The sequence below is a fragment of the Chrysemys picta genome, chromosome 7 (assembly GCF_011386835.1).
Source record: "Chrysemys picta bellii isolate R12L10 chromosome 7, ASM1138683v2, whole genome shotgun sequence".
Classification (NCBI taxonomy): domain Eukaryota; kingdom Metazoa; phylum Chordata; order Testudines; family Emydidae; genus Chrysemys; species Chrysemys picta.
Window position 1 is genome coordinate 9,007,424 of NC_088797.1, and position 14,157 is coordinate 9,021,580.

Consider the following 14,157-nt stretch of genomic DNA (forward strand, 5'->3'; position numbering starts at 1 on the left):
TAGAGTAAAATGTGGTGGAATGGGATTTCCTCGTTTTTCTTGCGTCAATGTAATGGTGTGTGTTGTTTTTTATTTTGCTATGCTAGGGGATGCTTGGTATTCAGGAGGAGTGTATACAGGGGGGGGGGGAAGAGGTATACAAGGCGGGGAAGTTGTGGATGGTACACATACCAGCATGAGAGAGAGACCGCAATCTGTCACTGTAAATGCTTTCTCGAGCAGCCAGGTGCATCCATTAGAAGCACCTCCTTGAGTCGTTCTAGTCAATAACACCAGCCAACGATGACTGTGGTGGTGTTAGAGAAGCAGCTTCTCTATAAAGATGAACTATTTTTCTGATGTTTTAGGCGTGGATAGGCTGTTGCGCTTCAGGCATACATTAATTCTTGTGCCAACTCACGTTTCTTTTTTCTTGAACAAATATTCATAAATTGCAAGGCCAAAAGGGACCACCGCTATGATGACCTATTCTGGCCTCCTGCATTTTTGTAGACAATTCAAGGAAATGTAATCTAATTAGGTTTAAATTCTTTGTCCCACCCACAGTATCCAATCACAGTCATGTAATACAGGATACTGTTATGCAAACATGACTTTTCAGAAGCTCAGTGCCAAAGAGCAACTTGTGGTATTCGGTGACTGACATTCTCCAGGGTACAATTTGTGCTGTTGAACAGCTGTCCTCTCAATTCTTCAACCTGGGGTACCTTTTACGCTGCTTTGCTGTGACAGCAACCACTCCTGGTCTGCTCACAGACAACCTCCAGCATGTAAATTATTGCAAGCTATACTGTGTGAGTGCTATGGCCAGCCATTCATAAATTACACCGCAGAGCAGAACCAGCAAATTTCCAGTCCCAGACTTTCTCCAAGAAACATACAGACTGTACTGCCCAGCCTTCTCCTGGACAACACAAGTGCAGGCAAAGTCTGTCATTTTATTAATAGAAAATGATATGCACAAATCCTGTTATCTCAAATGGAGTTCCCCAAACACTTCAATCCAAGCACACTGTTTAGATAAAACAAGTTTAATTACAGAAAGATTTTTTTTTTAAAAGCGATTCCAAGTAATGAGGCATAAAAGTCAGAATTGGTTACAAAGGAATAAAAAGGTAAAATGCAACTAATGCCTAACTTAACAAGCAAAGTGAATTCAAAGCAAAAGTCCCACATGCTTCAGAAGTCTTACTGGCTGAACTTCTTTCAGACAGGATCCCTCCCTCAGTCCAAAGCTGTTTCTTTGCTTGTCAGGTGTTGAGAACAGGAGGAATAACTTGGGGCATCTGTTCCCCATTCTTTATACTTTTTTCCTCTTCTTTGAGAGTCATCTCCAACTGAGGTTCAGGAGACAAAGTCTGTGGAGACTTTTCCAAGCTGTAAATTGCTTGTTCGTACCCTTTTTCCTGCCAAAGAACGGCCACTGAACCAGGTGATGGTCCAAGATTTCATTGACACCTGGCTGTGGCATCAGTTTGCCTTTTGTCTCTGGTTTGTGGCTGGCTGCTTTTCTAAACTTGGAACATGTCTCAGTAATGTCATACATTAGAATTTTATAACTTTACATACAGCATTGCCACACACATTTAACCAGGACAATAATGATCAGCAAATTGTGAGTTTTCAGATGATATCTCAAAGCATAGTTTATACAAAATCATAGTCTTGAAAAAAGGATAGACATAAGGCTAGTGACTATTTGCAGCATTAGTCCCATATTTATGTTCAGTGAGAGAAGATGAGGGGATCCCAATTCTATCCCTTCCTGCTCTTCTTTGTAAAGATATAGGGATGAGTGAAGATGAGATCAGGGTCTTGGATACCACAGTGATGGGCACAGATGACGTTTATCTTTCCTCTCAGAGGGAGAGGAGGTGATGGAGAAGCCATGAGGCCTTTCTGATCTCTTCATGGTAAAACTGGTGCCTGTGTTTGCCCAGAAATGGAGGTGTTCCAAACCCCAGTTTGAGAGCCCCTGCAGTTGTGTGACTGCTCCTACAGGTAATGTGCCATGGTCCTTAGTGCTAAATAAACAAGATCTAAATGTTTTAACCTAGTTAATCCTGAACTCTCAAATCAAGGTTTTGTGATGAAGTCCTTGCAAGATTTATAGGTTATAAACTAAATCCCTGCCTTTGCCTTTTGTCACAGTAACTAAGGCAGATGTGAACTTCAGAGTCCAGTAAAATGTTTTCTGGCTCTCATTTCTGTTTACATGATTCAGGAGTTGGCAACCTTTCCTCAGCAAATATACCCCTAACTCTGAATAGAAATAGCCATTCAAGGATGATACTGTCAGCAACCAGAGAGGATTAAGTGTCTAGCAATAGGCTTGTAAATACATTTTGTCAATTTGTCTGCTTTTAAAAAATGTCAGTAGGTGCATGCACTTTGAAGAAGGTTAAGGAGACTCCATATCTGCTTCACTCTGTGTAGGCCTGAGCAAGATCTTAAGAAAAGACTGAAATCTGAGGTCTTTACATTTTGCTAAAGCTCCATGAAACTAAATCAATACTATGACAAAACTGTTAAACTCAGTATTTTTTTGCTTGAAAGCAAGCCTGTTTTTGAGCTGAAACAGGAATATTTTTAAAATGTATTTTTTGTAATGATCAGTTTTTGCTCTTCACTGTGTTCTAAAGATCATGCGTTCTAATATGTAAACTCGGATTTCACACATGCTCTGAAACGGATCCATTTGTTTTGTTCTGCAGGAGTCCCAGAATGAAACCAGGAAATTATTTACATACAACCTTATTTCTGCTATATCGATGAGTGAGTGTTCATTGTATTGACTCAAGGGTATCCATTCTTAAACATTTATCTTCGTGGTGTTTACCGGAAACATAATGCAGAAACCTTGCTTTCATACATTTATTTAAAATGTGATATTTCATTTAATTAATTGAGCCACATCTGGCTTAAAATATCATTTAGAACATAAGAATGGCCACACTGGGTCAGACCAAAGATCCACCTAGCCCAGTATCCTGTCTTCCGACAATGGCCAATGCCAGGTGCTTCAGAGGGAATGTACAGAACAGATAATCATCAAGTGATCCATCCCCTGTTGCCCATTCCCAGCTTCTGGCAAGTAGAGGCTAGGGACACCATCCTTGTCCAGCCTGGCTAATAGTCATTGATGCATCTATCCTCCAGAATTTGAACCCCATGGTACTGGTAGTCTTGGCCTTCACAACATCCTCTGGCAAAGAGTTCCACATCCTCTGGCAATTTTTTTTTTATTAGATGTAGTAGTCTGCAGAGTTAATATCTTTTTTTTTTCCTTATGTGCATGTGAATAGACAAATTCTGACTAGAAGCAAAGAGCAGAATTTTAAATTAGGATAATTAAATATCATCTAGGGTTGTGGTGGGTTCTCCGTTACTTGTAGCCTTTAAATCAAGACAGGATGGCTTTCTAAAAGATATATGCCATAGTTCAAACAGAAACTATGGGCTTGTTGCAGAAATTATTGGGTGTGGGGTTTTTTTGAGTTGTATTTATGCAAGAAGTCATCTCATCATCAGGGTAGATAATCATAATGGTCCCTTCTGGCCTCGAGGGATATGATTTCTATGTTAGCATGATGTTAGGCAACATGGCTACTTGTATACTTTACATGTATTTCTCTAAATGCACAGAGTCTTCCGCTAACACAAGGGATCCTATCAAACTTCCACTGAAGTATATGAGAGCCTCTCCACTGATTTCAGTGGTTAAAGCTAATTCCCAAGATCTTCTTGTTTTTGCTTGCTGTCTGCCAATGCCCTTTGCTCTAGGGCAGTTTCCTCCTTTTTCACTTCCTTATTGCCTTAGTATAAAAAGAATCAGAATTTCCAATTTCAGACACCTTACCTTTGTTGATTAACAGTTGTCTTCCTTTCATTGCTCTTTTTTCCGGTAAAGCACCATGTAAGTTTATGGTATGGTCTAAATAAATAATAGGCATTAAAATGACACCAAAAATATATTTCCGGCCCTATTCCTGCCCGCAAGACCCCTTAGCTAACTTTTGGGGTTTTACAATCAATTTTCTGTATTCTTTTTTAAAAATGTGTTTTCTCTTTCCTGTTGCTGTGTGAAAGACACACACCAATGGGATACAAATTGACTGTAGGAGAAACAGTAAAGCTGATTAAACAAATTGCTGCAAAATACTTAAAGCAAGTAAAAAGCGTCATGAAGGTTTTCCTTCAATGTCCTCTAGTTTATAGCAATCTAACCTGCAGGAACAATGATAAGTTAAAGGGAAAAAGTTGCAAACTCAAGTTACGTTTAAGTTGATAGTGCCCCTTTTACTGACACCTGGAGACGAGTAGACACTCCAGAGTCCTTGGCCTGATTGTGTGTTACCACTGGGGTCTCTTTTTCCTTTTCTGGTGACATAAAGTAATGGCTAAAGGAAGCCGATCTCCCCAAGGAATATCCCCAAAGAAGGAGCACTCCCCAGCTGGCATAGAGCTGGCCGAACAACATACTCAACACTCTCATGGTCCACTTACAACCTTGACCTGTTGTACAAGGGGAAAGAGGGGTGTGTGGCCAGCTAGCATTTCATGGCTGCCCACAGGTGCAAGCAGACTATTGGCAGTCCAAGATAAGTTAGAGTAGTGTGCAGCTGCTGTAATCTCCACCGAGCACTGAAGTATGCCCACAACGGCATCATGGCAAACCACGTTTGCGGCACATTCCCCTCCCCCCGACTTTTTGCAATGGGCATAGGAATGGAAGGACTCCGATATAGGGCTTCAGAATTAGCTGAATGGCCAACCTCAAGCCTGCAGAAGCAATGAGTCAGGCCCCCAAAATCATGAGCGGCTTAAAAATATTTTAAAAAATAATTTGAGGTTAGTTTTGTTTGCTTTCTGATTTTAGTTTTTAATCTTGTTGTTAAGCTTTTCTTGGCATCCAAGAGGGCTAGAAACTTCTTGTTCTTCCCTCCCCACCCCCCTTTTTTCTTGGTGACCTGCTTGCATAATTGCTTGCCTCCAGGAAGTGGGACTTTAAGATACAGACCAAATATCATGGCTAGAGTTGGCAATGCTGAGTTTGTATGTTGTATAATAAGGATCACTTTGATCTTAGAATTGTCTCTGCAACATGCAGGAGCTTGTTTTCTCCATGTATGTAACATGCACTACTGTTAATAAGGTGCACACATTGATGGGAGCACAGAATTTGCACTGTGATTTTTCATTATTGTGGTTGTTTGTTTGTGATTCTTTAATCAAGACTTACGTAAGTATTTCCTTTTCTCACTTTTAAAAGTCCTGTTTACACACTCGACATCCTGGTTCGGTTGTGTTGAACAAAGAGATGAGATTTAGGGAACCTTTGAATACTTTAGAAATTATTATCAAACATAGTTGTAACAAGTTAAGTCAGTAAACACAGAATCTAGGATGAACAGAAGAGGTTCTGATAAATGACAAATAAGTGCAGAAACTGAGAACGCTCAACTTGAGTTATTCCTGTTTTTGTTCAGTGGGGCTGCTCACAAGAGTGAGTTTACAGGTCCCAAGAGTCAAGCGATAATTAACATAACTCATTATTCTTTTAACTAAATGACATGAGGTTAGATTTTTAGGGCCAACCAGTTGTAAAGCTGTAGTGTAGTGAAATTAACAAACGTTTTGTCTACCCCATTGGCGACAGCATTATCTTCCTATTTGTTTACCTAGATAAAGAAGGTAAATTTTACATTACAAAACTCCTAAACTGTAGAGATTATCAGGGCAGTGTTATCTGCTGGCTGCTCCATTTTACCACCTTTGTCTTTTATTGTAGCGTGTAGTCTGTTTATTGCAAACATGTTTTTTATCAGTAAGTACTGATAACAGGAAAGTAGTGTCTGAATTGCTTGGAAAAGTCTTTAACAAGGTGACTAATAAGACTTTCAAGTGAAAGGCAAATCTTTAAAGCTAGCTCATAGCAGATACCTGTGAAAGAAAAGCTTAAGTTTGGTCTCATGGTGCATGGCTTTGAAAGTTTATTGGAGAATATTAACTAAAGTCCGCTACATTTTAAAATTATTTTTTGACACCTTGCAATTGCTGGAAAGCTGGAAGTCAATCTTACCTAACAGTTTTTCTCTCTTCTGCTTGGTGATTCTGCCTCTGTGTCTTTCAAACACAGCTGAAAATAGGTTCTGTAACAGTGCTAATGGAGTCAACTAATGACATCCGTATAGCTTTGACTATGGTGTTTGTTACAGCTATATCCTTATCACCAGGAGGACCTGGTTTCCTTTTCTTAAACTTAGAAGGTGAAAATGGTTTACACTTTAAAGAAAATATATATTTAAAGGCCCTGTCTTCCCACACATAGGCTGCATTTGCCTAAGGAGCAGTAAATTCCAAGCTTTCACACACAATGTTTCAATAAGTTGTTCTACCGGATAACAGAGTTTGTCCCATGGTGGAAGCAAGAAGGGGTTCATCTCCCAGAAGCCAGCAGAAATAGATGTCACTTACTGTTGCAGTCCCTCCTGGGCCCATCTGCTTCTTCAGGCCCCTCTGGTCTCCCGAGGAGTTCAGTTCCTGTGAAAGTCCTGGTTGCTAGGGGATCCTTTGCTAGCCAGTGCTCTCCGACTGCAGAGTAAGTGAGCATTAGTGCTTGTGTGACCAGGCCATAAATTTGTGAAGGGGATAGCTGCTTTCAGTAGCATCTCTTATCTCTCTCTCCCCTCCGCCCCCCAATATCTGGCTAAAGTTTCATTAAGTCAGTGGGCCTATGAGCAGTATAGCTACTTGTGTATAGGTCTTTGCGGGATTGGGCCCTAATGCTACAAACCATGCTTTATTTCTTCAAATCATGGCACAGCATGTATATCTACTGTTCTGGGATGCTCTGATCAAATGGCTGAGCCATTACAAACATTGACTCTATCTCCCCTTGTAAGTATTCTCACACTTATTGTCAAACTGTCTGTACTGGGCTAGCTTGATCATCACTTCAAAAGTTTTTTTTTTTTTTTCTCTCTTAATTAATTGGCCTCTCAGAGTTGGTAAGACAACTCCCACCTGTTTATGCTCTCTGTATGTGTGTATATATATCTCCTCAATATATGTTCCATTCTATATGCATCCGAAGAAGTGGGCTGTAGTCCACGAAAGCTTATGCTCTAATACATTTGTTAGTCTCTAAGGTGCCACAAGTACTCCTGTTCTTCTTATTACTTCAGGTGCAGTAGCTTAACATGTTGTTGGTAAGAGATAAGTATATCACACCTTGTGGAACCCTGACTCTGAATTTCTTCCCATTCACTTTTAAATGAGGCTTTTCATTTTACTGTGACAAGCAACACTTTCCCCCCAGGTAGGTGCTGGATTAAACAGGTCTGTTGATGCAGACAGACGCTAGGGCACCATTCTGGCACAGAACTCTGCTTGGATTGGAGTTGCCAGGGTCTTATCTGGAGCCACCCCTAGTGACATATCCACTGCCAGAACTTAGTTTGACTTTCACTCTTCTCCAAGGGCTTGCAGAACACCTTAAAGAGGTGGAGAGGGGGGGGAAGATGGAAGCTCTTAGAGTTCAGATGTTCATGCCATGCTCCTTTGAAAGTTTCTATCTGTAAGTGAGACTTTATTTCAGAACCTGCACTCTGAACAAATTGTCTGATTGATTGTGATGGAGGTTTTGTTCTGAGAGTTAAAAATACTGTGCTTGTTAACTTGTCCTCGGCACCTCGCTTGAAGCTACAACAGCTGTGTCTGACTGGCTAAGACCGAGATAGCAACTTTCGGTAGGGGGAACCTAGAAATGCTTGAATTTGTTTTTAATGACTTTTGAAATTGTTAAACAAAACATGGTGGTTGGGCTAAAGCAGGGTTAGATATAGGATATAAATGTTTTGTGCGGGTTGGGATAACATGATTAGTTGTGTTTCTGATTTATTATACTGACACTCATTTCTTAATGCATCAATACAGGGATATACATGTATGGCAAATTTTCCTTTCCTGAAAATCTTGGTTTTATCTCTAAGCTTTTTTTTTTTTTTTTACTGACATCTCCTGGTTAAATTGAAGTATATAAGATATATTAATATTAAATGATTGTATAGTGATTATTTTTAACCAATATATTTGAAAGTGTCCTTTATGTATTTTGAACTTATAATTATCCTCTGAGCTTTTAACATACAAACTGCAAAATCCTTTATTACTGTGACCTTTGCAACTTCTAGATATTGCCTCTTTACATTTACCCTGCTTAGAGATATGGTGATAAAGCTTTCTAAACAATACTGAAAGCTGTGTCCCCAAGTGAATAGGCATTCAAGCAAATCAACTTACGGCATTTTATTAAGTCAAGACTCATGCAAAAGCCACCACCAGAGCTTAATAATTATTTACTGAATGCGCTCAGGTCATGAGAGAGGTTTTCATTAAGATGGAAAAGCATTATGTTCAGCAGCTTGTGAAGGTGTGTTTTAAAGACTGGTAGAAAAAAATGGAAAAATACTAAATAGTACATAAATTTTAATAGAATTTTTAATTTTAAAAAATCCGTACTTAACTGTAGGTTAAAGACAATTGCATCCTGTAAAGTCCATCTGTTGTTGCAACAATTAATTGCTTTATTTGTGAGACTCTTTTTTTGTCTCCTTTATAAAAACTCATTTTGATTCACCTGCAGATTCCACCCCCTCTTCCCCCCCCCCCCCCCCCCCCGGAACTGGCTTTTTGAAAGATTCTTTAGTCCTGCACCTGCTGACAAAACACCCAGGTGCATCCACTGTAGAACACACCGGTTTTGCTGCATACTGTACTGAGAGTACGTCCAACTGCTTGATGGACTTTAAATGGTGTAGTTGGAGGAGAGCAGCTCAGAGCATGTGTAGCTTGGGATGAACACAGAAACCATTGGGGGGGGGGAGAGAAATGGGGAGGAGGGGGCAAGGGGGTAGGGAGGAGGAGGTGTTCCTGTCAGCAGCGAAGCAAGGGCAATAGCAGGCAGCCTATCTCCATGAACGTGTCACTTTCAAATGTGGAAAATTTCAGTTTCCTGCATCAAAGCAGCAGGAAATGCATGGTGTGTGTGGACCTATATAAACCATTATAACCATTTTATCAGTTTTACTGCCCTGTCCTTGGCAGGAAAGGACGTAGCAACGTGCCAAGACTTTTTTTTCCCCCCCCACATTGGTATTTAAGCCATGGCAGCCAATAGAATTGTGGAGTGAAGTGTCACTATAACCCACAATCAATTATTAAGTTTTAGGAATGAAGTACAAAGTGCTACGGGGAAACCTGTAGTAATTTGTTGTGTACAAAATCACTCTCCTAACTCAATCTTTTCTCCCTTATTATAACTTTTATAATGTGCTTCCTTATCTTTTTTCCATGGGGTAGCCTTCAGTACGGTGACTAGCAAAATCCACTGGCATTTAAGACGCAATCAGAAGTTTCACTGTTATCAATAGAGTAGGGAATGTAGTGGGGGGGGTGGGGTGAAGGGGTGTTGATTTGAGTGAAGGTTAAGTAGTGCAAAGTCGGTCTGAAATCTTAATTCTGGATTTTTTTCCTCTGTGTAAAGAGACTGAAACCTGAATCAATACAAATTAATTTGTGGTGCTGAAGTTTTTAATTAACCAAAAACAGAAATATCAGAGCCACATGAATGGGAAAGGTTTTATCAATTCTCTTCTGATAACACCTCTGGCTCAAACAAAATAAAACAAAAATTTCCAGATTAAAATGAATATGTTTTAAATTGAGATCCAAGGTAGAAATGACATTGTGAATATCCGACTAGGAACACAAGTTACTCTTTCTATATAAATCAGTGTGGACTGGCTAACTGCAAGACCTTGAACGCAAGTTTTTCTAACTGTGCATTCTCTCTTACCTCTGGGCTTCAAAGGACACGCAGCTCAATAGATTTCTTGGAATGTTTAATCTTTGTGCTTGACCATCTCTGTTGCTTCTGTTGGCTTGATTTTTTTGTACACTAAAAGTTTTGGCTAGGATGATCTCTTGACTAAACCTTTAATGCTGGACTGCTTTAAGTCATCACAGGAACATAGGGTGGCAAGTGGCCTCACTTTTTGCTTGTGCTCTCACTCCACTTAAATAGTTGAGCTTTAGTAAGATTTTCTCAGATCCTTGGGGTTCTTGACAGCCCTATCATCATTGTTCAGGCTTATAAAGGAGTAATAACTTCCTGGTAAGCAAGTTTTATCGGATCTTTATCCCCAAGTGGCTTAATGGTAAGTCTAGTATCCTATGCTTATTTTCTGAGCTGTTGCTCTCCGCAGTCGGCTTCTCCCTTGGTAGAGTAATGTGGCAGGGATCACGTTTTAGCATTTTATCCAGAAGAGTGTGGAGTAACATTTCAGGATGGAAATATACTCATCTGTTCATTTTGTGGCCTTATCATTGCCTCTTTTCTACGTAGATCTCTTAAGGTTCATATTTCTTTGTTTCTATCAATCAGTTGTTTATTTGAAGTACTGTGGACCTCTGGAAGCTCAAGAGCTAGCCCCAAATTAGCCAGCCAGTCTGGAGCTATTTACAGAACAGAGTATTGTGCAGAATAATGATTTTATCCTCTGCATTCCAAACACATCCATTTCTTGGACACTATAGCAAGAATAGGTTGTTTTCCAATTCCTTGGCTTAGAACATCTTAAGCCATGTTGATCCGAACTTTAAATAGGAAGGGATATTGTAAATTTCATCCTTGCAGGGGTTAGGGGGAGCCCTTCCAAACTTATCCACTCTAGCTCTTTTGACACAAAACTCTCTGCTTGCTTGGCATTGAGTTCAATTACAAACTCAAAACTCTATACCTGTTTGCCTAGTGGTTCAAGGAAACTAGTGGACCTGTTTTGAGCTCTGAACTGGCCTAGATTGATATTGTGTGGGTGGGTTCCACCCAAACCACCTAGCATTTCAACCTGGAAAAGGGGAAAAAACTTGGTGTTGTGTGGGGGTAGGGCAAATCCAGAGCTAAATATAAGTATTCGTGTGTGAAACAAGTATGAGGGGAAAATTACAGCGTTCCTGTGAATTGAAACCACTGAGTTTCATACAACTCTGCTTCAGACAATTCATAGGCTCAGCAAAACAAATGAAAAAAGGAACAGTGAAGAAAGAGTTTGGGCTTGTCACTTTTCTCGGTAGTCAAAAATTGTGGGACAAACTGGAAAACAAAAGCGTGTTACCTTAATTTATCATTTTTACCACATTCACTAGATAAAAATAAAGATTGTCTAGAAACTTTAGTTGATTACTCCCATTTTCCACAAGTTATCCAGAGGTGATGGCTGCAGCTTGGATCTCCTATACTGTCAAAATTGTTGAATGGCTGTTACATCAGTGAAGGACGTCCTTGCGTTTCTTGACTGTGTCTTCGGGAATTATATTGAATGTTTGAATTACCATGTAGATGCTTTGGTTTATCGGTTGTGTGCCACTCTAGGCAAAAGACATAGGAGGTTTTATTTTCCATAAACATGGAATACTAACTGAAAATGAGGACCTTATTTTTCGAGAACTTAGATTGAGTTATTTATTTGTTTGTATTTCTGTAGCGCCGAGGAGCCCTAGTTGTGGACCAGAACCCCATTGTGCTAGGTGCTGTACAAATGGAAAACAATAAGAATAACAATTTTAAACATAATTACTGTGTGTCTTCAGAAAAAGCTTTAGATGGAAGAGACATGGTTGAGTAAAACTTGGCCCATAATTTAGATTTGTAACAATAGTTTTTTTTGGTAAAATCTAAGGTCTACAGGAATATTTTCAGAACTCCTTATTAGAAATTTCTTTGGAAATGTTTTAAACAAAAGAATCCAACCTAAATTAGTCTTTGCCACCAAGACCGTTCAAAATGCTGTTGGCACTTAAGAAGCTGCAAGCCAAATTGACTGACTAGAAACTGTCTAGTCTATTTTTTGTTTGTTTGAGCTGAGACACATATAAAGACCGAAACCAACTGCATAAATAGTGAAAGGTAAATTAGGTTCTGAAAATGTTTGGTTTTAATAATCTGAGTTTAGTAACATGGTAAAGGAATTTGGGTGTTTTGACAAATGTAATTAAAAAAAAAATGGCCAGTGTCCTTTTTTTGATATAATAATGACCATCTACATTATGGGTAACATATATAGTCATTCAAATCTTCCAGCCATCCGTACAGACAGAACACACAGTTTGGACTGTATTCATTAAAAAACTGTAATCAGTAATTTCTCTGGGGCTCAAAGTAGCAAATAAAAAGTCAGGCATTTTATGATTCATCAAAGTAGCTTGTGGTGCTCATAAATGTATTTGTTGTACAAACCTAACTACTTGTGTTCCATATTGAAGTATGCGTGTTAGAATATTGATAACCAATTTAATGATTTGTCAGTTTAAAAGATGAGTTTGTTGGTCAGTCTCAGTCCTCCTGACATCACCTCCTGCATTTGGAGGAAGATCCTCAATCTCATCGTTTATCAAAATAGCATTTACTGTGTCACAGAGCTTCCCTACTGCAGAGTTAAACCATTCATTAGTTACACAAGAGTGTACAAGGGATTAGTCCTCATGCTGTTGGATGGGCAGCATAAGGCCACTAAATGCATTAGGCACCTCCCTGATGTTCTGTCCTGAGCCAAATCTGGTATACTACCGGGAAGGATGTCCGTGAGGGACCAGTGTCTGATGACATCCACCCATCATGTCTTAGGTCGTGTGTGTGTGTGTCTGTGTGTGTGGAGGGGGCGGGGCAGGGGGTGTTGGGGTCCGGGTTGTTGTCCATCCTGCTTTTACTGAGTCAGAGTCAAAGATGATTCTCTCAAGAAGCTGGTGGGCATTCAGAGCAGATGACCGTACCACCTATTGTAATAATTAAATTGTGAGCTCACCTGTTTAAAAAAAACAAAAACAAATGGAGGTTCCAAACCTTGTGTGGTTAACAATCCCATTACAAAACAAACAAACAAAAAAACCTGAGGAGTCCTTGTGGCACCTTAGAGACTAACAAACTTATTTGGGCATAAGCTAGTCTCTAAGGCCTGGGCTACACTAGCAGGGGGGGAGGCGGTGTCGAACTAAGATACGGAACTTCAGCTATGCTATTCGTGTAGCTGAAGTCGAAGTATCTTAGTTCGACTTACCTGGCCGTCCTCACGGTGGCGAGTCGACTGCCTCGGCTCCCCCATTGACTCCGCTTACTCCTCCTGCTGAGGTGGAGTACAGGTGTCAATTTGTGGATTCATTTTATTGCGTCCAGACGAGACGTGATAAATCGATCCCCGATACATCGAACACTACCCGCCGATCCGGCAGGTAGTATAGATGTACCCTAAGGTGCCACAAGGACTCCTCGTTTTTTGGTTAAAACAGACTAACATGGCTACCACTGGAACCAATCCCATTACACACACTCTTCACAAGAATAAGGGTGTTTCCCCAGTGTCTTGGCTAGTTTCCATGTGGACTGCCATGTTCTGCACTAGCAGAAGCCAGTAGCTGACCTTCTGGGGTAGACCCAATCGGAGGGTGGCAGGGCGGGAGATGATCACAATTGGAAGTGGCAGTTGTGGCTCATTGTGGTGAAGTGTCTATCAAGAAGAGAAGGTTGTAATATTCCTGGTCACTGGCAGTGGCCATTCCTGCCACCTGGGATTTCCAAAGAGGCCCTAGATTGTGAATTTCCTTGAGGGCGGATGCTGACCCTTTGCCAGGGAACGTACAACCTTTGAATTCAGTCCAAATTGAGTTTCACTCAATCCAGTCTCATCCAGGCCTTTAGTTTGGGCAGCTGGGTCTGATGGAAGAAGACCTAGGACTGGACAGTCCATCCCACAGAGGCCACGGCAGCCCAAACGATCTTGTAACGACCACGGGTGGCCTCATGCATCATGTTGTACAAATAAAAGCGACTGAAACTAACTCACTAATAGCGAGCACTCAGGGAAGGGTCAGCAGGAAGATCCAATGCATCTATTAAAAATCCTCTTTCTGTTCGCTAGCCACCTCATTTGCCACTTGCCTGACAGCCTTCAGCTCACGTAGGGGAACTCCATGTTGGGGAAGGAGCAGCAGCACTTTAGGAAAGGTCCAACTTTGCCTCCTTTGTGCTGATTAAGAAAAGGGGGCAAATGAGAATGTCAACTGTCACTTTTTTAAAAGCACCTCTTCCCCTTCTCCCTTGCA

General features: G+C 40.5%; 1 protein-coding gene across 11 annotated transcripts in view; it reads left to right on the forward strand.

Moving 5' to 3' along the window:
* The window catches only part of MITF (melanocyte inducing transcription factor), a 164,473-nt gene that overhangs the window by 76,230 nt on the left and 74,086 nt on the right, over nt 1-14,157 (forward strand). For 2 of the 11 annotated variants that reach the window (XM_065550729.1, XM_008179490.4), the window contains exon 1: nt 7,436-7,579. The exons of 7 other annotated variants lie outside the window; for them this stretch is intronic. In XM_065550729.1, coding sequence (XP_065406801.1) covers nt 7,524-7,579 — 56 coding nt within the window. In that variant the 5' untranslated portion in view covers nt 7,436-7,523. Of the gene's footprint in view, nt 1-7,435; nt 7,580-7,648; nt 7,752-14,157 lie in introns of those variants that run through there. 2 more of the 11 variants (XM_008179487.4, XM_008179493.3) reach the window with 2 other exon arrangements.